General features: G+C 33.4%; 2 protein-coding genes, 1 long non-coding RNA gene and 1 other non-coding gene across 7 annotated transcripts; 2 read left to right on the top strand and 2 right to left on the bottom strand.

Moving 5' to 3' along the window:
• Positions 1–2,550: 2,550 nt before the first annotated feature.
• LOC125861960 (uncharacterized protein At1g01500-like) lies at positions 2,551–7,622 on the top strand. Of its 4 annotated transcripts, none has more exons than XM_049541888.1 (3): positions 2,551–2,759; positions 3,818–4,615; positions 6,994–7,622. In XM_049541888.1, exons 2-3 carry the CDS (start codon positions 3,905–3,907, stop codon positions 7,219–7,221), a joined length of 939 nt encoding a protein of 312 aa, XP_049397845.1. In that variant the 5' UTR covers positions 2,551–2,759; positions 3,818–3,904; the 3' UTR covers positions 7,222–7,622. The 4 variants fall into 4 exon arrangements, with proteins under 4 accessions (XP_049397845.1, XP_049397848.1, XP_049397846.1 ...); XM_049541891.1 differs by having other exon boundaries at positions 2,577–2,759; positions 3,837–4,615; XM_049541889.1 differs by having other exon boundaries at positions 2,756–2,829.
• Positions 7,623–8,262: 640 nt separating this feature from the next.
• LOC125863281 (uncharacterized) lies at positions 8,263–12,732 on the bottom strand. Its single transcript, XM_049543464.1, has 6 exons — positions 12,592–12,732; positions 11,160–11,230; positions 10,652–10,831; positions 9,794–9,892; positions 9,445–9,690; positions 8,263–8,703 (listed from the first exon to the last, which is right to left on the bottom strand). Exons 2-6 carry the CDS (start codon positions 11,217–11,219, stop codon positions 8,404–8,406), a joined length of 885 nt encoding a protein of 294 aa, XP_049399421.1. The 5' UTR covers positions 11,220–11,230; positions 12,592–12,732; the 3' UTR covers positions 8,263–8,403.
• An 8,272-nt stretch (positions 12,733–21,004) lies between these two features.
• On the bottom strand, positions 21,005–22,019 carry LOC125863069 (uncharacterized). The gene is made up of 2 exons (XR_007446093.1): positions 21,519–22,019; positions 21,005–21,425 (listed from the first exon to the last, which is right to left on the bottom strand). It is a non-coding gene; the product is annotated as an uncharacterized LOC125863069 (long non-coding RNA).
• A 1,138-nt stretch (positions 22,020–23,157) lies between these two features.
• On the top strand, positions 23,158–23,229 carry TRNAK-UUU (transfer RNA lysine (anticodon UUU)). Its single transcript has one exon. It is a non-coding gene; the product is annotated as a tRNA-Lys (tRNA).
• Positions 23,230–23,840: the final 611 nt, after the last annotated feature.

Consider the following 23,840-nt stretch of genomic DNA (forward strand, 5'->3'; position numbering starts at 1 on the left):
TGTAATTGCCTTGCTCGCGAGAGGAAGTGTGAGAGGTTGGCAATGGCGGGCGACAGGAGAGGAAGTGTGAGAGGTTGACAATGGTGAGCGATAGGAGAGGTAGTGGGCATATAAAAAAAGTATTGAAAAAAGGTGATTAGAAAGATATAAGACGTCTTGAGTTTATCGAGGACATAACTTTAGAGATGAAGATTTAGGGTCGCAAACGGACAATATCGTATTATTTCGTTGTTAGACAATTTATCAAGTTGATAATCTTTGACTAATTGTGATAAAAGATTTTATTATAGGTCAAAAAATGATGATAATTTTCATAAGGTATCTGCACAAAAGTCCTCAAAAATTATGACAATTTATATGTGTGGAACATGTTTTTAAAATTAAATTAGTTAAATGAGATGGTACTGTTAGATATCAAACTTCGAGATGTAACTCGTTATTCATATATTGTCACACATAATTTAAGCACATTACTTAATACTTTTTCTATCTCAAAATATCAATCGTAATTTTTAAAAATAGGTATGTAAAATTATTTGTCATTTTAGATATCGATGATAAAACTAATTATTTATTTTCATTGTATTTTTTTGTAGTAATTGTTCTTGAAAAACTACAAATACCTCAAAAGAGTAAGACTTTGTTTGAACTAACTTATTTTAAACGTTTATTAAGTCAGAATAATAAAAGAAAAGCATTTAATTGATGATACACTTAATTAAGAAAATAGAATGGGATCATGTTTAACGTTGGATAGCACACTAGTATTCCCTCCGTCCAACAATAGTTATCCATTATACTATTTTGGAATGTTCAATAATATTTGTTCATTTTATGAAATCAATGAATAATTTCACACTTAGTTCCTAATTTACTCTAATCATTAATTATACGTATTTTTCTATTATAATTTTCAAGACATTATATTTATTACTATTTAAAAAATAATATAGTAAAATTACCTTTTTATCTATAGTTTTTTAAAAAATTGTATAAAATCAATAACAAACAAGTATAGTTGAACAGATGGAGTACAAATTAAAAGGTATAAATTCAAAACATCACTTTCATTAATTGAAATTAAAATTGAAGATACCACCGACCTCGTAAATCTCAAATTCATTCTTTTCTTGTAGATAAGGTTTACAATGTGATCACCCATCCTCTTTGTTGGCCTCCATCACCATCAACATTTCTTTTCATGCACATAAATTTCTCACCCCCACTCCACACACAACACATGGGGTGGGGTTATAATTAAACTAATGAGTTCGATAAAATTTAATAATTTGGATTTATAACTTATATACATATTTTAAAAAGTTTATTGAATATATATTTAAAAAAATGAATTTGGATGTCATCAACTTAGGAGGACTAGTATCACCTGGACTGATTTTATATTTAAGAGGTAAAGATAAAATAAGTATATACTTGATCTTTTTTAAAGTTCATTTTAATTAATAGAATTTTATTGAATATTTTATTATTATTATTGCTGAAGTAATAAATATGCATTTAGTTAAATGATTTATCTTTCAAATTGACTACTTTTTTATTTTTATCATTTAAATAAGTTGATTTTTCCTTATTAATCAAATTATGTCTAGTGATACATGAATTATTTACACAAGTTAAATTTATGCCTCAACATAAAATTGTCTTGAGGGATAAAATTTAAAGATAGACACAAAATAGGAGCAAAAGTATAGATGACACATGAATATGACCTCTAATTTGACAAAAAAATATATCAAAAATATACTATTGAATATTTGAATTACACAAAGTTTATAGAATAGTCCATCCTGAAATTAAACAATTGTTTGCTATATCTTGGACAATATGAACCTTAATATTGAATGGTACTGGATATTATCTTTTGACTATAATAAGGACCCACAACAAGAAATATAAAATATTCAAGCATAAATAAATATTTCTAATTTTCCTTATCCTCCTATACATCAAATGCGTTTCAATTTGTTTGTTATATTTTAATTTAATATGAACTTAAAACACAACAAAATAATAAAATAAAAGAATGAACGAAAGGGATTGGAGGAAGGACGGATAAACTTGTTGCTTGTGTTTGATTAACTAACTTATATATTAAAAAGAATTTAAAATAAATAAATTTTATCTTTATATTAAAGTGTGTCGAATGTATTAAAATGTCAATTAATCTTCTGGTCTGAAAAGTTAAAACTTATGACTAGAGATCTCGAGTTCAAGCCTTAGATATAAAAAAATCATTGATAGAGAGCGTTTTCCTTTGAATGGAGATCTATGCGGCGCAAATTTAAAATAGTTGGGCTCCCAATACAAATATCGAACACCGAGCAAAAAATTAAAACAAAAAATTAAAAGAATAGAGATATTTTTTAAAAACAGATTAAAAAGTAAAATAGAACAAACAAATTAAAATGATTTTTTTTTTCACAGAGCCACATAAACATTAGTATAGTAATATTGCTAATATCTACATGGTGTTATTATATAAAAATAATGAGAGGGGGGAAAAATACTAGTAGAGACTAGAGATTAGAGAAGGAAAAAAACATATTTTGATTGTAAAGATTGAAGAAGATTCCAAAAAGAGTAGCATCACTCATCACTGTATATGATTTTTTAAGCCAACCAAAAAGTTTGGTGGAAGTTGATGAGAAAAAACACTTCTTTTTTTGGGAACTTGAAAGTGATTTAAAAGACCTTTTGATGCTTGTATAAAAGTAGAAAAAATAGAGAGGATTTTCTTGGTAAGTATATCAAGTTGAGAATTTTTTACATTTTTGTATGTAATTTTCTCTTTTATTTCTTGGGTAAAAGGTGAGTTTTCTTTTTTTTTGGTGGGGGATGGGGGGGTGGGGGGTGGGGGTGGAAGGGATTTAGTTTGGCTGCTTATGGGATGTGTGTAAATGTAGATTGCTAGCAATTTGTTGGTATCTTTCTGGTTTTGGTGTATTTGCTTTGATTTTTGAGCCAGTATTCTTGATTTTGAGATGAAATATAGAAAAGATTGCAACTTTGGATTGGATTTTTGATTTGTCATCTGAAATTACTGGTGGGGTTGTGTTTATTTTCAAGAATCATTGATTTTGAGATGAAATGTAGAAAAGATTGCAACTTTGGATTGGTTGTTTTATTTGTCATCTGAAATTACTGGTGGGGTTGTGTTTAATTTCAAGAATCTTTGATTTCTGCTGCTAATTTTGCAAGAAAATCTTTTTATTCAATTTTGATGTCACTTCTTAGTTTAGCTAATTTTGATGAAATGAAGAAAAGATTTGAACTTTGGATTGGTTTTTTGATTTGTCATCTAAATAACTGGTGGGGTTGTGTTTAATTTCAAGAATCTTTGATTTTCTGCTGCTAATTCATAGACTTGTTTGCAAGATTCTATTTTTATTCAATTTTGATGCCATCTTTTAGTTTAGCTAACTTGTATGACTAAGTCTCATATGAAGTGTTTTTTCAATGACCTCTTCTATTGTTTTTGGTCTTTCTAGCCTTTTAGGCATAATTATCTCAACTAAGTTTGGTTTTTTTAGCAGCCTTGTCATAATTTTGCTTGGTTAAAAATATATTTGATCCTATCAGAAAGTATATAACTAAATTTGGATCCCTTATTTTAGATAATTTAATTTAATTGTATACCCAAAATTCTGTTCCTAAAATTTTGGACTGTTTGTTTTCTGGAAGCTTTATATTGTGTGTGTTTTGTGGAATAAAATCTCTCTTTTTGCATTTCCATTGTTGTTCTCTCCATGTTTTGCCTGTATGATTCTCTGATCAGAGATGTTTGATAATGGAACAGGGTTCTTTGGCCTACGTAGGTCCCGATTCATGGTTCGATTATGTCCTTATATCGGTGTCTGGTGAAGGATTCTGTTGAGGATTAAACATGGAGAATGGTCATGAATCACTCAGCAATGGAAAACCAGCTGATCCTGGTCTCCAAATTATTAGGCACCCCTCTTACCAATCATCTTGTGGTAAATTATCGTTATCTTGGTTAGATATAAGAGTTTTCTATATTAGAGTCAGCAATTGTATGGTAGATGATTCCACCCCGGAATATCTTACTCTCAACCACATTCCTCTAAGTCCCGATACGTTGCTTGAAGTTAATGGAACAAGATGTTCCATGTATTCAGAAGGAGCATCTTGTCTCCTTCGAAGGGATCGGGTTGATAAGAAATCCGAAGAAGCTACATTTGTGAGCACGGATAGTATAAGGTTGACAGGAAGTGTGAAATTTGAGGTTTTCAATAAAGATGATCTTGTGCTCTCGGGGCTTTTAGAGATGTTGAATAGTAATGGTTTTGTTGGGGAGTCTAAAAGCAGTAGCAGGAGATGGAACATGGATTGTGAATCGGTGATGAATGCTGGCACTGGTTTCCTGAAGGGTAAACAAATTATGGATTCTGAATCATTATCACCAACAATTGAAGTCTTTATTACTGGTTGCTTCTCCGGGACACCTATCATCTTGACCAAGAGTTTGCAGCTCAATCATCGGAAGAAGCACAACAGGAAGGGTATGTTACACTCAATCCCGGAGCATGAAACAGATGAACAGCAGAAAGATGTCTCATCTGAACTTGATCTGCAGGTATAACTGGTAGTTCAGCACCTTTTTTCGAGGTTTATTTGGTGTAGTGATTTGGTTTTCCAAATTCTATAATGTGTATCAAAATGCAAAAACAGCTGATAGGGCGCATCCTTTTTTTTTTTTTGATGACAAGGAAACCCTCAGCCGCTACCCTTTGGGTGCGCACAGGGTAAAACCCCCGCTCCAATGCAATAGCTCGCAAACCACATAAGAGAGGTCTCGACCCAGAAGGCAAACCCCTTGCTTTCGCCGGCAAGGGGTTTCGAACTTGAGACCTCCAACATGGAAGTCCCAAGCTGCAACTAATTGAATAACTACTGGTACCTTTAAATGTACAGACTGAATCAATTAACAAACCTCAAAATGCTTGCATATATACTTTTGCGTACATTAAGGACCATTAATTTTAGTAAATATTATGAAGATAACCATTAGTCACTTAGTTGTAGTGTTTAGGACAAAAATAATCACTTTTTGCATACATTAAGGATTATCTAGAGTAGTGTACATATTAAGAACCAAAATAGTCCACCCTATACCTTAAGGACCAACAACAACAACATACCCAATGTAATCCGACAAAGTGGGGTCTAGGGAGGGTAGAGTGTACGCAGACCTTACCCCTACCTCAAAGATAGAGGGGTTGTTTCCGATAGTCCCTCGGTTCAAGAAGAAAAACAGTTCAAAGCAGTCCAAGAAAAGAAGTAATGCAAGAAACAACAGATAGTAACAATCACATCTAGCTTTATTCATGCTTCATATCTTTCTTTTTCTTTTTTTTGGATAAAGTTGTTCATGCTTCGTATGATGAAACATGTTTCTGTGTTACATCATACCTAAAGGCCTGTATCTTTTAGAATCTTATCCTAATCAGTGTCATTGGTATGGGCTGAGACATACCTTCAGATGATTCTTTAATATTAAATTTATGTGTCTCCCATGTTACATTGTTCCTAAGTCTACAAGATCTTGATGTGTGGGGTCATTATCCTTTTTCTTTATTTGAAGGAATTGGAAATTGTTTTTAACAAAAAGTATCACAAAGGAGGTGCTACTATTCAGATTTTTTTTAAAATAATCCGTAATTTGAATTGTAGGGAACTAGTAAAGTTTATTAGAATGTCTAAAGTGTTCGCATTTTTAAGATCATACCAAGATGCAATAGAATACAGATTTTTCAGTTTAGTGGTAAGGATAAGACACCGTCTCCAGTTCCACAACACATGTGATGGAATAGTACTCCAGATCTTCCGATTCGTTTGCTTCTGTTTCGTTCGTAGCCAGTCTAACTTGTGTGAATGACCACTTGAAACAAAATTTCAAAGAAAGTGAAGAAAAAAAATCCATGTTAGTAGTACAATATTGAAGTGTCAAGCTGCAAAAGTCCAAGTCCTTAGATATGTTTTTTTAATTATCCCACGTCTATCTGTTCCTAATAATGTTGTCTGTGCCATGCATAATATCTTGGACATCAATTATCCTATGTGATAAGATTGGAAAAGGAAACAGAAGCCCTCCCCCAATCCTTTAGGATCCTCCTTTTTACGGATCCGAAAGAAGTGGTGGTGGTTTGCATTAAATAGAAATATTATCATTTGCTACCTATGAATGCTAGCAAACATTTTAAAATGCTATAATGGATGAGTACTCTACTTCCTCCATGAATACTGGCGAAAATTAAGAAAATGCTAGCTCAATCCTCACGGTAATAATTATGCCAATTCTGCCTAAAAATCTCTTCAGGTGATCAAGGGGGCTCCCTTTTCAGTAGATGAGATTAGGATTAAAGGTATTATCTCAACGCCTCTTTTCTCTGGCTTGCTCTTTCAAATCCAATTTTGGCCTGCAGTAATGTAATCGGGATTTCATCTCCTAAATTCTTTTTTCTATGAAAGCAAGAGGTGGAAAGTTTTGTTAGAAATTCTGCCTTATTCCATGAGATCTAGAAGCGCTTCTGCAACTCTCTCTTCCCTAGCGCTCTTTTTTTTAAAATTTTTTATGGCTTTTGCCATGAGTTTTTTCAAAAGAAATTAAGAAATCCTTAGCTTTCCACTTGCTATAACAACCTTGTAGAGATTTGTTCTTTTCTTTTGTAATGTCTTACGCGTGATAGAGGACTAGTAGAATGTTTCTGTTGACTATATTGTAGGCCTATTGTGCTGCTTTAGTTTTGAAGTTGAAAGTTGAAAAAGGAAAGGATGTTTATGTTTGCTTCACTTTCAGATTCTTAAGTTCCCTTTGTCAATTCTTCGTTCGATTTTCACAGATGGTTGCGGGCTTTTAGCATTTCTTAATGTCTATATTTGGAAAAGTGGATCTTTCAATCATAACTAGTCCAAGGATTTGCACAGCTTCTGAACTTCATTGTGTGTTCACAGGTTACAGAGTATAGAAAGTATGAACTAGAAAGCGAAGAAGACTACAACATGTATTGGAGACAAACGGAATATATGGATGGTGAAGATGGGGAACTATCCTGGTTCAATGCTGGGGTCCGTGTTGGTGTAGGGATCGGCCTTGGCATTTGCGTAGGAGTTGGAATAGGAGTTGGCCTGTTAGTCCGCACCTACCAGACTACTACGCGGAACTTCAGAAGGCTTGTGTGATTATGTAGCGGTAGCTGCATTTGTTTTTGCATAGACCAAACGGCTAACAACATATATATGCTTGTCTTGAGAGTGTGAATTCTGCTCGGTAGACAGTTTCAGTGTAGCTAACCATCATACATTTTCGTGTTTAACTTACTTCCTGTTAGCTTTTCGTCTTCCCTTGCCCCATCCCCGTCCCCGTGTTAAGTCTCTTTGTACCCCCTTCTTGTTTTGGATTTAGGTGTGCAACTTCTTACTGTTGTAGATGTTCCATTCTGTTGCTGAGATGTGTCCAAGGCTACACAAATTATATAATCATTTGGTATAATTTTTGTGTTAAACTTTTTGGACTAGTAGTTCAATGTAATTTTGTTCTTTTTGTAAACTCTTCCATCTGATAAATTGATGGTTTGGTGCAAGTGCCTAGGAAGCAGTAATTATATATTGTTTGATGGTTTACATTTGACAACCAGTATTATCGAACGCAATCCAAAAAATCTCTAAGGTCCGTTGGGGTTTAAAATTGCAAAGTGTAGGCTTTAATAAGAAAGGCGTAAACTGTGAAAAAAATAAAGTAAAGTATCAATTGTTTAGTATTGACTTTTCAGGATTATGTAAATTGGCAAGGAGTCTTAATGTGCATAAAGCTAGGTGAAGCGTTCACTATGTTTTGCATCTTGTTATGTAATTCAATGGATGAATACTTATTGGCTTCTCAAATTACATTATCAAAACTTTACTGCTGCTTGAAGGCTCCCCTTTTAATATATACCATGTCACTTTATTATTTAAGTGTATTGATTATCAAACATCCTACTTCTGCATTCCTTAAATTATTCGATCATGCAATACTTATTTAATACAAAAAAAAAAACACTCAATCCTGTCGTAGTTCTCAATCATTTCATGGCTTTGCGCAACGATGGAGGAGTAATAAGAAGTAAGTCTTGAAGTAGACATTCTTTTCCTTCTTTTATCAAGGGTGTGTGCACACCTCGACTATTTCACCCAAAACGTTACTTTCTATCTTCTACCACCATAAGATATCAGATAACTCTGTCAAACAAAAGACTTAAATAGATGAAAAGTAATCACCTAGTGTTTATTGCCTAATATTTAAAATACAAATTCTTAACATCTTACCTTTGTTATATCAAAGCAAAGCATCTAACAAAGTTTAAGTAACTCTAGCAAAAGCATCTAAACTTTGACTGGTGGAGCAAGACACTCAGTCTTTGGAGCAACCTCAGGTGCAGAGTAGCCATTAGTTTCAGTGTGGTGTTTGTCAAAACTCCAAAACTTTGCAGCTTTCACATCATCTTGAGCCATTTGCCTTGAGAACTCTTCATGATCATATTTCAAATTTGCTTTTCCTCCTAATTCAGTTGGTAAATTATCCATGTCAAAATATGACTTCATCAATTCTACACTGTCCTTGTTCTTTGGATAAACAAATTTGACCTTCTGCATTGTTTTGGGATCCAGAAAATATTTGACTATCTGGAACAAGAATAGGGAAAAATCAGCATTAATAAAAGGTAAGACAAAGGGAGAGCCTCGGAGCAATGGTAAAGTTGTCTCAGTGTGACCATAGGTCAGGGATTCGAGCTGTAGAATCAGTTGCATACATGATGCACCACACACTTTGGAGTGCAGCGTGAGTGCAGGATGCTTTACAATAGAACCATATAATAGCACATGGTTCGATATGAACGTGTAAACCAACAAGTCAGTGACTGAAAGAAGAGATCAAATGTGTGTTTGGTATGGAGAAACATTTTTGAAAAACTATAAAACAAGAAAAATGACTTCTTTGGTGTAAATAGAGAAAAACAAGTTTCATAAGTGGCGTTCCATGTTGATTGTTTCCTCCCTGCCCCCTAACACACTCCACCCAATCTCACCCCCATTTTGCCTAAGATTATATATAAGCAAGCACTCATGGAAAAATATTTTCTGTATACTGACCAAACACTAAAAAATAAGTAAGAAAACCACTCATTTTCGAGAAGAAAATATTTTCCGTGGAAAAAACACACCCTAACAGCACAGACTTCTGAAGGAAATAGTAATCATGAGACAAACTTGGCCTATTCATAAGCTTTGGCCTTTAAAATAGTTAACACAATGCAATTAACAAGGGTGAGAACACTTAGATAAATGATCAAAAGTTTTGCTTAGTTTTTGTTAGATCAAGTAACAGGTAAGAGGTGAAAGAAAAAGATAAGATTCAGATCAAACCTTCCAAAATGCTTCAAAAATTCGCGGAGGGTTGTACAGAAATGCTACAGCAAGTCTTTCAGGGTAGTGATTCTGCAAAATATTGACAGTCTCGCGAGCAGATTTGATAGGAACATTGTTGGTTAAAGACCATCCTGTGAAGTCTATCAACCATGACATTTGCTCTTGGTCTTGTGGAAGATTAAGAATTGCATTCTCTATCAGATACACTAAATGCCTCATCTGGTTGTCTAGTGCTGTCGTGTTCTGCAGAATGTAAGCAAAAATTATGAAAACAAATTCAAGATTTTTTTTCAGCAGTTATCGTAACACAGATTTTGAAGACTTTAGAGTAGGTATCTTATGTTACCTGCATTCCTGGTCTCAAGATAAGAACAGTCCTCCCATGACGGTCATGAAAATTTGCTCTATAAGCCTTCCCGGTCTCTCCTTCAATTGCAACTTCATGCTGTCAAAGTGCAAATTATATGTTCAGCAGATGCAAAAGTACTTTTTAGGGACACAAAAATCTACAGAGGTCCTGCATATGGGAAGGCAGAACACTCGAAGATATACATATTCAGAAAACCGTCTAGTACCAACAAGATGAATTATGACAAAACGAATCGTTGGTAAATAGAAATAAAGGCGACAATCACAAATATGTTATATCTTTCATGTCTGCAGAATAACTACAAACGGTTTGTCATGCAGTACTTCTTTTTTCCAATTCATAATTGTATGAATCCTCACTGTCCATGTCGCTCTATGTAAGGCCATCTAATTCTAATTGTATACAAAAAATAGTTTCTCTATCAACTTTCTTTTAGCTACCCGCCCAAAATTCCTATTGTGCACTTATATACAAATCTATAGGTAGTTCATCTCTTGCGGTACTAACTAACAGCTGAGTCCTCTCCGAACAACAGGAGATAGTTTCCCATCATACCGCTCATTAACTTCACTTGCCTTTATGGGAAGCTCACTCCAGGCAGGTTGGGATCACTTACAATACATGGACTCTACGAAGGAAAGGGGTGGGTTAGGAGCATTTTCAATATGATTCATTTCCTGTATTTGTTCGATGAAAAATATGAGTCTGTTAGCATATAAATTTGTGAAAGCATAAACACTCCTAGCAAATATCGGACCTAAAAGTAAACAGACTGATGATTTAGCATGTCAACAAGAAGATAACCACACCATACAAAATCGTCTCTTTTCTTACCCAGCGGATCTCTTCAGGCTTAAAAGTTGACCTCCATTTTAAGGTCTCTTCCAACATCTTCTTTGATTTCTCAACATTCCAATTCCGCGCTTCCAAATATCTCCTTAAACATGCATCATTGCAGTACTGTAAATCACGTCCTGATAGTGGCGCGCCCAAGGAAGTCCTAAGCTCCTTAACCTGCAATAAAAGTAACAGCCTCTCACTTCATAGATATGATCTGATTAGAACAAGTTCAAAACACACGATTTGATCGTGAACACATCCACTCAGAAGTATCAAGAGTTATGCATCTTTATAATGTCAACGATTATATTCAAGTTTTTATAGACTCAGAGAACCTAATATGATCTATTTGAGCTCTGAAATAGTGAATTTACTGAAGGTACTGTTTACATATATGACCATCTCATCTAAAAGCTTAAGTTGTATACTTGTATATATCTTCAAACACACTCACAAACAGAAAACTCAACATAAAAATATAAACTTTTCAACGATTGATTACCTTATGCAGTTGATCCTCACCCTCCTGTTCACTATGGGGATGGCTCTTGCGACGAAACATGATAAATGTTACTGCAATGAAGCAAAACCAATATAAACAAAGTGAGGCCTTTCAACAATCGACTAATATAAGATCGAAGTTCCCATGAATCAACAAATGCATTTTCATATCTAAAACTCCTTACAAATGATCAAAAGGAACAGATTTTACTTGGAAGTATATACAGAAACACAGAGCAATTAGAACTTACTTCTATTTGACAGTCACAAGATTTCCTATCGATCTCCAAATACATTTTGTAAACAAAATTCCATACAAATGATGATTTCAATTACCATGACATAAGTAGGGTCAAAAGAATTGCATTTCATTTTTCAAGCATATTCATCACTGAGTGAATCTATTTCATTCTGTTCGATACAAAAAGTAAAACGAATCACACTACTGTATGATTCGAACCTATGATATCAACTTTCGAGACTTCTCTCCTGTCTTAGCAGTCTCAAATAAGGCGTGCACGCTTGTATCTTTAGTAGATGATTGATTCACTACCTAAGCGAAGAAAAGGCTAGATTAATCAAAGAGAGTACTACAAGTCCGCGTTTTTCTAGACAGAAAATCGCAGGAATCTGAAACTACTTTCGATCACAAAATTGTTGCAACATAAATGCCTAGCTTCCCTCTTTACAAACACAATTAAATGGTACACAAACACAAGAGGATTCAGGATTTAAAATCTGTAGATTCAACCTTTAACATTCTTAGCCCTATACCCCTAATTTTCAATACTATGAATTCAGATATACTATTTGTTGAAATTTTAGTCAAATTTTTCACATAAATTTAAACAATCCATAGAAAGTACTAGACTCAGATGAACCCGATGATACAACAAAAGGTTTTTTTTGTGTGTTTCACACCATGATCCACCTACAACAGAGTGGTAAATTTGTGAAAGAGACTACCTTTTTGGCTGATAAAAAAGATCCAAACTTTGTCACAACAAAACTAACAGGCTCCAGATTACAACAACAACATACCTAGGGTAATCCCGGGGTCTACGGAGGGTAGGATGCGTCAGACTTTATCCCTATCTTTCTAGGGTAAAAAAAGTTATTTCTGATACACCCTCGGTTCAAAAGGAAAGTTAGTGAAATAGGACGGCGAGGAAAAAAAAAGGCAACAAAATAAACAAGATACAAAGCAAATACACCAACAGACAGTAATCCGTCCAGATTATCATAGTTATTATATATCCAAATCAAGATCACTAACGTATAATATACATAAATTACAATAATCAAATGCAGATTCAAGATTTTAAGTCAGTAAATACAAAACCAACTACAACAATCACAATATATATATATATATAAAAAAATAAAAATGTTCGAATCGAAGATAATGAGTATTAATTAATTCATGATCATACCTTAGGTTAGAAATTTGAGATGCCCTAATCAAGAATATGACATACAATATATTAGTGTATATACATATAATATGATGTGATCAGTGTGTGTTTGTGTGTGAAAAAGGACAATCAGATGTTACAATTATTTACATTAAACAAAAAAAAAGTCTTCCACTATGAACATATGGTTATTCTACTCTTTCCGATCCTGGGATAGTGGGGGATATAATATAGTGTAAATCACAGTCTGCCACGTGGCATTTAGATTTATCTAATATGAGAGTTTTAAGGAAAGCTTTCATCTTTGAATTTTGATTATAATTCAATTATGTTTAATATTTGATTAATTAAATGTGTGTGTTTGAATATATTTGTAAGAAATATACTCCCTCCGTCCACTTTTAATTGTTATTTGAAAGTTAATTTGACTAATTTTCAAAGTTAAATTAGATTACATTAAGTTGATATTTTAAACAAAGAATTTAGATATTCAAAAAATATACGAAATTCTCAAGCCTTTTTTTAAGACCCACCCAAATTTCCCGATTTTTCGTGTGTGTATAGCCCATGGATCTGGCACCCGGAGCACCCAAATTTTTTTCTCAAAAAACATTATGAGGACCTCTGTAATGAGTTGGGGAACTTTCACGTATACTCACACCAATTTTTAACGTCCATTTCGGCATTTACAAGCCTTTTTTGATGAATCGCTCAAATTCCTCAATTTTTCGTATGTATTAGCCCATGGATCTGGTGCCCGGACAAACCAAAAAAAAATTCTCGAAAAACTTTATGAGGACCTCCGTAATGAATTGGGGAACCTACACGTATATTCACACCATTTTTTTAACTCTCATTTCCGCATTTACAAGCCCTTTTTGACAAATCGCCCAAATTTCTCGATTTTTCGTGTGTATTAGCCCATGGATATGGCGCCCAAATAACCCAAAAAAAATTTCTCAAAAAACTTTATGAGGACCTCCTTAATAAGTTGGGAAACTTTCACGTATATTTATACCGTTTTTTAACGCCCATTTCCACATTTACAAGCCCTTTTTGACGAATCTCCCAAATTTCCCGATTATTCGTGTATATTAGCCCATGGATCTGGCGCCAGGAGCACCTACAATTTTTTTCTCAAAAAATTTTATGACGACCTCCGTAATGAGTTGGGGAACATTCATGTATACTCAACCATTTTTTTAACGCCCATTTTCGCATTTACAAGCCTTTTTTTAAGAACCGTCCAAATTCCCTATTTTTTCGTGTGTATTATTAGCCCATGGATCTAGCGCCCGGAGCACCCAACTTTTTTTCCTAAAAAAACTTTATGAGACCCTCTGTAATGAGTTGGGAACCTTCACGTATACTCACACCATTTTTTTAACGCCCATTTTCATTTACAACCTTTTTTTTAAGATACGCTCAAATTCTCCATTTTTCGTGTGTATTAGCCCATGGATCTGGCGCTTGTAGCACTCAAAAAAAAATTCTCAAAAAACTTTACGAGGACCTCAGTAATGAGTTAGGGAACTTTCATGCATACTCACACCATTTTTTAACGCTTATTTTTGCATTTACAATTCCTTTTTTAAGAACCGCTCATTCTTCCCGATTTTTTGTGTGTATTATTATTAACCCAAGGATCTGGCGCCCGGAGCACCCAAAAAAATTTCTCAAAAAACTTTATGAGGACCTCCATAATGAGTTGGGGAACCTTCAGGTATACTCACACCATTTATTTAACGCCAATTTTCGCATTTACAACCTCTTTTTTAGAACCGCCCAAATTCCCCTATTTTTCATGGATATGCCGCCCAGAGCACCCAAATTATTTTCTCAAAAAACTTTATGAGTACCTTCGTAATGAGTTTGGGAAGCGTCATGTATACTCAAACCATTTTTTTAAAGCTCATTTCCGCATTTACAAGCCTTTTTTGATCAATCACCCAAATTATCCAATTTTCGTGTGTATTAGCCAAAGGATCTGGCGCCCGAAGCACCCAAAAAAAATTTCTCAAAAAACGTTATGAGGACCTCCATAATGAGTTGGGGAACCTTCACGTATACTCACAACATTTATTTAACGCCCATTTTCGCATTTACAAAGCTTTTTTAAGAACCGCCCAAATTTCTCGATTTTTCGTGTGTATTAACTCATTGATCTGGCGCCCGAGCACCCAAAAAAAAATTCTCAAAAAACTTTATGAGGACCTCCGTAATGAGTTGGGGAATTTTCACGTATACTCAAACCATTTTTTTAACGCTCATTTCCGCATTTACAAGCCCTTTTTGACGAATCGCCCAAATTTCCTGATTTTTCATGTGTATTATTAGCACATGGATCGGGTTCCCAGAGCACCCAAAAAATATTTCTAAAAAATTTTTATGAGGACCTCCGTAATGAGTTGGGGAACCCTCACGTAAACTGACATCATTTTTAAACGTTCATTTTCACATTTACAATCCCTTTTTTAGAACCGCCCAAATTTACCAATTTTTCGTGTGCATTAACTTATGGATCTGGCGCTCGAAGCACCCACAAAAAAATTCTCAAATACCTTATGAGTACCTCTGTAATGAGTTGGGGAACCTTCACGTATACTCACACCATTTTTTTACGTCCATTTCCGCATTTACAAGCCCTTTTTGACGAATCGCCCAAAGTCACCAATTTTTCGTGTGTAAGCTCATGGATATGGCGCCCGGAGCCCCCAAAAAAAATTTCTCAAAAAACTTTATGAGGACCTCCGTAATGAGTTGGGGAACCTTTACATTTTTTAACCCCCATTTTTGCATTTACTAGCTCTTTTTTAAGAACCGCCCAAATTTTCCAATTTTTCGTGTGTATTAGCCTAATGAATTTGGCGCCCGGAGCACCCAAATTTTTTTGAGGACCTCCGTAATTAGTTTGTAACCTTCATGTATACTCACACCATTTTTTTAATGCACATTTCTACATATACAAGCCCTTTTTGACAAATCGCTTAAATTTCCCGATTTTTCGTGTGTTAAGCCCATGGATCTGGCTCCCAGAGCACCCAAAAATTTTTTCTCAAAAAACTTTATGAGGACCTATGTAATGAGTTGGGGAACCTTCACGTCTACTCACACTATTTTTTTAACGCTCATTTCTGCATTTACGATCCCTTTTTGACGAGTTTCCCCTAATTTTTTGTGTGTATCAATGTGATGAAAAAATATATCGTAAAATGTTAGTCAAAGTTTTTATAGTTTGACTCTAAAAAACGAACTATGACAATTAAAGGTGGACGGAGATAGTATGATATTTAGATTATTTTTAGAAGTATTTATTCTTAAGTATATATGGGGTAATAGGCTTAACATAATATATCAGTAATTAAACGTTGAAACAGTTAATAATTCTGAATGTTTGTGAATATACATGAGCAAGAGTAAAATTATTATGAATATTTTCAAGTAATTACAGGAAAAAAAAGAGATATAATGCAAATTTAGCTATATGTTTGAATGGCCTTAAATCCATATATTGTTCTAGAACAAGGAAAATGGAAAAAAAATTAGGATTAGTAATGAATTTGGACAAAAATTGCCAAAAGAAAGGCAATAAGAATAGTTGGAAATGTAATGAAAAAGTTTTTCTTCCTATCTCCATCAATTTCCACTACTTGAAGTCAATACACACTATATGTTTGTGCTCTACCTTTCTAGAAACAAGAAATTAGTCTAAGTTTGAGCAGTAATTCCTCCGTCTCATTTTGACTATCGATTTAACTTTAAAATATGGAATTGAGGATCGAAAGTAGCGTCAAAGTACCATAAAGGGTTAATCTGATACCCTTTCATTGAAAAAATTACGCTAGATATGTATATATGTAAGGTCAAAAAAGGAATTGTGTATATATAATACATGTTAAACCTCGTAGTTTCTTCTATGTTTACCTCTTTATATTCTCAACTCCTTAATAAAATTTACAATTCCATCACACTCTAGTGGGCCTCGAGAGACGGGAGGAATCAGAGGGGAAGAACCCGGGTGGTAGGTTGGGCTAGTAGGATGGCGTATTAGATTATAGGAAGGAGACAATTGATAAATCACTTTTGAAATTTGTTTTCTCTACTTTTGCTTAGATAATCATCTTTGGTGATTTTCAAAGAATATCTTGTGCAAGAAAAGATACATCTAAAAAACATTTCGACTAACCAAACATGAAAATATTGAAAGAAAGAATATTCAAAAATATTTCCCTTTCTTACCAAACACATTCTTAGAGTGAAAAATAAGGTTAAAGTAAGTTGGACGAATTTAAAAATCACACACAATATTTATACTAAACCAATGAGTGTTACCTTGAAATAAAATAAAAGGTACATTGGAGCTACTTCTACATAAGTACTTATTTGTTTAATGTTATTAAGAAAGGAAATTATTGTCACACAACAAAATTCATCATGAATTGAACATTCAGTACGGTTTGAGTTGCAAAAGGGCAGCTTGCTCAATATTATTTATACAAGGGAAAAGAGTTTAATATACCCGTCAATTTTGTCATTTAGAGTTGATATTCTCCTCATTATGAAAATTGTTCATGTATATCCTTATCGTTATACAAATAGCTCACATATACTTCTACCGTTACAAAAGAAGCTCACATATAGATAGTAAAAATATATGTGAGTCATGCCTTTATATAACAATAAGAATATTTATGAGTAACTTTCATAATAAGGGTAAATCTATAAGAAGAAGAAGAAATCTATAAGCAAAAATAAATCTATATTTATGAGATAATATAGACCCTTTTCCCTCTATATAAGAAGAAGAAATCTATAAGCAAAAATAAAAAGCAAAAAATATTTTTTTTTTTGAAAAGTTCTTCATTGAGCTTGTCGACTTCCATCACCAACTTGATAATATTACTCCATATTGTCCCAATTTATAAAACACTTTTCAAATTTAAAAATTCAAACAAGTCTATCTTTGATCGATAATTTATTCATCTACCTTTTAATTATTTTGAATTGTCAATTTTTTGACTTATAGTACATTTTACGTAATTTATAAATATATAAATTTCTTTTCAAAAAATTTTAAAATTTCATGCATAAATTCCCAGAGGGAGTAATAAGGGAAAAGGGTCTGATATACCCCTCAACTTTATTATTTAGAGCTGATATATCCCTCGTTATGAAAGTGATTCATATATGCCCCTATTGCTATACAAATGGCTCACATATACCCTTTTCCTCTAACGAAAGTGAAAAAATTCATTTTAATTATTATAATTCAAAAAAATATATAATCCCATATGGGTATATTTAATTCTTCACACATAATTTTTTTTTGATTTTTTTTGTTTCAATGACTAATTTAAAGTTATTGTTTTGATGGTCAAATTTATTATGTTTCACTAATTTTCTTGTAAACTTTATTATAGATGACCCAAATTTTTTTCAATACAAAAACTAAATAACAATATAGTCGAAAAAAATAGTTTTAAATTATAATATAGCCACAAAAAAATTAGTTTTAAAATTTTCTCTTTACACTAACGAACGAAAGAAAAAAAATGTAAGAATAAGAAACTCAAAAAATGATAATCAAAGACATCAAAAAATAATTTATGTATAAAAAAGATTAAAATATACCTTGAAATTCGCTAGAAGAATCATATATATCAAAAACATAAATTTAAAACTATTTTTTTTACTTCCATCAAATTAAGGGTATATGTGAGCTCATTTTGTAACGATAGGAGTATATGTGAACCGTTTGTATAATGAAGTGGGTATATATGAGCCACTTTCATAACAAAAAGCATATCAACTACAAATGGCAAAATTGAGGGATATATTAGACTTTTTCCCAAGTAACAATGATATAGAGTAATTCAATCATATTTGTTAAGAAATAATATTAATTTCAGACAACTTTAAAATCAACACAATTAAGTAGAAGACAAGAGAAGCTTAACCAAAACTTCAAGATGCTAAATAGTTAACAGGATCCAGGTGGATTCGAACCACCATCCTCTCAATGGCATACGCATTGAGCGCTCCTCCAGTGGCCGAGCTCTTGGATCAATCCAATCAATAATCAATATTTAAACCAAGTTAAAATCACCATCGTTAATATATTTTCAAATTGGAGTGAACTCATAAAAAATTGTACACAATATATAAAATATTATACCACTAAATCCTCATCTAACAACGATACAAAGATAATGTTGTTATTACCATTTAAAAATTGTGACCCATTGCCCAACTATAATCAAGGTTGCCTAGTATAATAGGTTTACCTAGTGACTATGATCTGTATATAATAGGTATTTCAAATATTAGGAGTCAACACATTTGAAAAGAAAATTGGGTTTAAAAAAGTATCACCTACAATTGAACAGTAAAAGTCAACGCTTTTGTTTGACTTTTTGGGTGTATGTAGCAAGTGAATGTTCATAAAAGGTGAGCATAAAATATAGAAAAATAAGCGTGTTATACTATAATGCTATCTTAACCACATGGCAACAAAAAGAAAAACAAAAAACTGAAACCAAAATAACCTACTGGATGTAATACATATGATGGGTTTATAATTTAAATGTCCAGGGGAAAAATGATATTTCCCCTTTCGCTCAAGAAAAATTGTGACTAACAGTGAATTAATTAGTGACACAACTGTATAATAAGCATAACAACCTACAAGTGAACATTAGAGAACACATTACCTCAAAACAGACGATCCAGTAATCAAATTTATCAGATGACAAGATTTACTCGTGGTAAACCTTCAGTGAAGAGAAATCTTAACTTGCACAATACACAATAGCACAGGATGGCAAATATCCCCACTATTCTGCCTACACAACGGCAACTTCTCAAATAAGGAATAATAATCAGAGATGGCCTGCTTCAAAAATGTACACAACTTGCACAAAATCAGGGACAACAATAAAATGGGAGATCCCTTCCTTCTGCAGGAAGGACTGATCTTACTTTCTCTGAGAAACAGTATAGAAAATGTATATAGCTTTGGATGACAGTACCAAGATTCACTTATAAACAGAAAATCACAGACAGCCACGGCAACTAAGCCAAGGTACACTTAAGCGCTGTCAAGCAAGTTTCCAATAGTCATCCTAACACACTTGCAAGATGCTAGCTAACCAACCGACATCCTAACAGAACAAAACAGCTGCCAACTGGGCTTGCTCACGGTGTATTCCAAGTGAAGATGGCCCAGGTAAAGAGTCGAGAAGTTCTACACAATATTTGATTTCATTAGTATGATAGCATAGCAAACAGGAAATTCCAAGTGAGTGATCTAGGAAAAGAGACCAAAAGTACAACATAATAATTGATTTCGGCATGGAGCAGATCCATTGCAGTGTAACACGGCAACATCTAGGTCAATCAATGACTTCACTCGAGGCAAATAGCTTAAACTCTCCAACATGCAGAGAGAACCAACAAGCTAACGAACTACCATCGTGCGAAAGCATCTCAAGCCATCAACTTACTGAATCATACCACAATATACATTCACCCTCTAGGATTACAGAATGAGCTCAACAAGAGACTCAATTGAAATCCACTAATATAAATTATTACATCAAGAAAAAAAATGCAAAGATAGTTCCACTGCCTTTAAATAATAATTATGTATTGAAATTTTCGCTATGATGATAAATAAATAACAGTCAATCACGTATAGAGATTCCTTTTGCATTAGTGATGGATATAGATTAAACTACTGTTGATTTAACAGACTTAACAAAGATACTGAAAATAGATGATTCATCAAGTTATAATCTAGTCTCATTTTAATAGACCAATTGATCAGTGGCAGGCTTAAACGATCATAAAAGGGAGATCAGTATCTCAAACCTGAATTTTCATATAGTCAAAATTGCAAAACCTCATTTGGAAAACTAGTTTACTCATTCCAGGTATAATTAAGCTACAGATGTTAATTATCATTCGCAAACAGAAAAATTATCTTATATTTCTGTGAAGTAGATTGACTTGCATTAAACTGTTCCATTATTCATTTTGCTATTTCTTTTGATAAATAAATCAATATTTATAAGTAGACTAAATTAACTCTTTACATGTCGTTAACAAAATTGCTACCTGTACTCAGACACAATAAAAGATTTTACGGACTACTGTCGGCAAAGCTTATTTACTCATGGAAATAACATATGCTATGAAAGTTAAGTGTCAAAGTTAGTGAAAGGAATTCACAAGTGTACCTTTGGTAGGAGTGTGGAGCTGAATAATCCTAGAATTCGCCTGCCCATTGTTGTATTAAGAGTGCATGATATACCTATCCCTTGAAAAGGTAGAGCGCTGCTATAACTTTGTAGATAACAAAAGCTTCGTTCGGGTACGGGGACTTAAATGCCAAATTTGATGAGACGTTTGTCTGAGTAGATCTTGCAGACAATTCTAGAAAACAAAGAAGGGAGGCCAAAGACAAGACACAGAGAGGAGAGTCGGGCAAAACCCCCGTACCATCTCCCCTCCAAACACAAAAATCGCATCTTTATTAGGTTTTGTGACCTGCCATGCGAGCGCACCCGGCATGGCGAAGGCCGGTAAACAACAATAAAGAACCTCACATATCCTCTCTTTTCTCTACGATCTCATTATTTCCTCATACATATGCATATGAGAAAAACTAATGCAAATGTTCATAATTAAGCTGAGAATAGACAACAAATTTAACTATGATAACCTTATCTAACAACCTCAAGCTTGCCGATTACCATCCCTCGAGATCTAGCATAAATAGAACACCAGTGATATCCAATTTTACCGAGCTCTACAGAGATACGGTAAAATCACCCAATTGAAACGATGATAACCTGCAGCAATCAGGAGCACACAATAGATGTCAATAAACAGAATTAGATCCAAAATTATAGATAAATGCAGATACAATAAGCATAGCAGCTCACCGACAAAACTATATCCGCGAACAACGAAGCCTCCACCAATTGAAGGTCAAAAAATCATCTCAGATCACCGAGAACTCTCCTTGAAAAGGCCATTCATCTCTCAATCTCGTAACAAATCCATCAGATCTATCCAATCTTCATCTAGCCGACAGCATCGTCCATGGTCCGAGCAATATTCATACCGACAACACTCAGAAATGATAGATCGGCAAACGATCTAAACAAATCTGAATTCATAACCATTTCGCAGGGAATCGATGTCCGATACAAGTCGAAACCATACTCAAACTGTAGATCGGCGAACGATCTACACGGATCTGCGTACCGATTCAGAAGCAGAGAAATGACGATGAGTAGATCTGGAGATGAAAGATGTTCCGGGAAGAGGAGAGAGATGAAACTGGAATGCGAGTTGATGAAGAAATGATGCGTTGTTTTATAACGGGGTTAGGATGATCGGACGGATGAGATTGAATGAACTGATGGATGATGAACGGTTGAGATGCGTTGACTGTGTCGTAGTGCTAAAGGCAGGCGATGAGTAAATTACGGAAATATCTATGTGGCTGTTGATCGCTGGTTTTTGACTAGGACAGATAATCTTTGTAACGTGTTAAACAACACGCTTCACGTTATTTGTTTTTTCCGTGTTTGATATCTATATTAAACTCTAATTAAATTTAAATTTTGCTTCGAAAATCTCGAGTCAAAGAGTAAAATACTCCAAATAAAAGTAACTCACTCAAGGAAATTCGAATTCAAAATCTCAAATTAGAGATAAAAATAGAGAAAATTAATCGGTTAAACAAACATATACTATTTAAATCAACTAACATAGCTATAGTTTCCATTAATTACCACTCACGACTTAATTTTAGTTATAATTATGTGTGTGTCTCTCCTCTCTTGTACATATACAAATACAAATTGATATGGTTGTATACAATTTATTCATTGATTTAAATTGTATTTCGTTAGTACTATTGTATTCATATGTATATGAGTTACATATATACAATTATGCAGATATACAAATACAATAATTGATACATATGTATATGAGTTACATATATACAATTATTTGACAGATATGCAAATACAATTCGCCTATATCCACTCTCTGCCCTCTCTCGCTCGCCCCTCTCCTCTAACATATAGCAATGAATTGTAATTAGTATGATCTAATCACACATTCACCTCAACATTCTTATTTTCTCTTCTCTTCTCTCATCCTTTGAATGTGTAGAATTTTAATTGGCCAACACTCTAATCCACATAACATATTTGGTCTATTCACTATTTTATAATACTTTTCTTTTAAATTTATTAGCATAATTACTTTATATTTACTGTTCATGATGTTCAAAAAGCACCTCTATCAACAACTTCTTTCTTTTTCCAATGACTCGAAGCAACTCTAACTTCTAAGCCAATCATTTTAAAAGATTATTTGTGTAACACAAATCTTTCTCGTAAATATTAATTCATTCACATACATGCAGATCATTAATGATTTTAAATAAGACATTAGTTTATATAGCATGAAGTACATAAACCACATAATTCATAATTCTTAGAATACACGTACAGAGGAAGAGATAGTAATCTTATTTTATTTTTGCCAAAATTTGAATAGTTAGCCGTCTTAGCTCAGTGGTAGAGCGCGTGGCTTTTAACCACGTGGTCGTGGGTTCGATCCCCACAGACGGCGAATAATATTTATTTTTTAAATGATTTTTCTCTTCTATTAGCATTGATGTTGGTCTTTAATTTGTATCAAGGATTTTTCTTTTGAAAATTGGAACCCGACATCTCTAATAAAGCATCAAATTTTTTTAACGTATATCATACGATTCATCTTTTTCTATTCAATCATTCGATATTTGAAGTACATAAAGTTCGAGAGGAAAAATTCTAATTAACCACCTCACCACATCACTTATATTCAAATATGAAAATGATACTGGAAAACAAGATGGTTGAAATAAAGTTGTACATCATTTGCTTTGCTTATCTCAATGCAAGAAAGCAATTGGGATATTTTTTGCTTTAGACGTCCAATATTTCAAATTTAGTGGTCCGACTAATTGAACTCATCGATTCAATTAATCTAAATTCGTGTTGAACAGACTCACCAAAAAACTAATAATATGTTCGTCACTAAGCAATTCTTTATTCCTAATAAAAACTTACAAGTTACAAATAAACGATAATTACTAATGTTTGATACAAAATAGCAAATGCAGATAACAATGTATTATGAAGAGAGACTAGAGAACAGAAATAAGCATCTTCATTGAAGAGAAATCAGTACATAGTGAA

The sequence above is a fragment of the Solanum stenotomum genome, chromosome 4 (assembly GCF_019186545.1).
Source record: "Solanum stenotomum isolate F172 chromosome 4, ASM1918654v1, whole genome shotgun sequence".
Lineage (NCBI taxonomy): Eukaryota > Viridiplantae > Streptophyta > Magnoliopsida > Solanales > Solanaceae > Solanum > Solanum stenotomum.

Bases quoted from the DNA above. Each gene is read 5' to 3' on its own strand.
- LOC125861960 (XM_049541888.1), top strand. From the start codon at position 3,905: ATGGAGAATGGTCATGAATCACTCAGCAATGGAAAACCAGCTGATCCT. The intron at 4,616-6,993 runs GTATAACTGGTA...GTGTGTTCACAG, and splicing joins CATCTGAACTTGATCTGCAG to GTTACAGAGTATAGAAAGTA.
- LOC125863281 (XM_049543464.1), bottom strand. From the start codon at position 11,219: ATGTTTCGTCGCAAGAGCCATCCCCATAGTGAACAGGAGGGTGAGGAT. The intron at 9,893-10,651 runs GTAAGAAAAGAG...GCACTTTGACAG, and splicing joins AGCCTGAAGAGATCCGCTGG to CATGAAGTTGCAATTGAAGG. The intron at 8,704-9,444 runs GTTTGATCTGAA...TTCTTGTTCCAG, and splicing joins TTTTTGAAGCATTTTGGAAG to ATAGTCAAATATTTTCTGGA.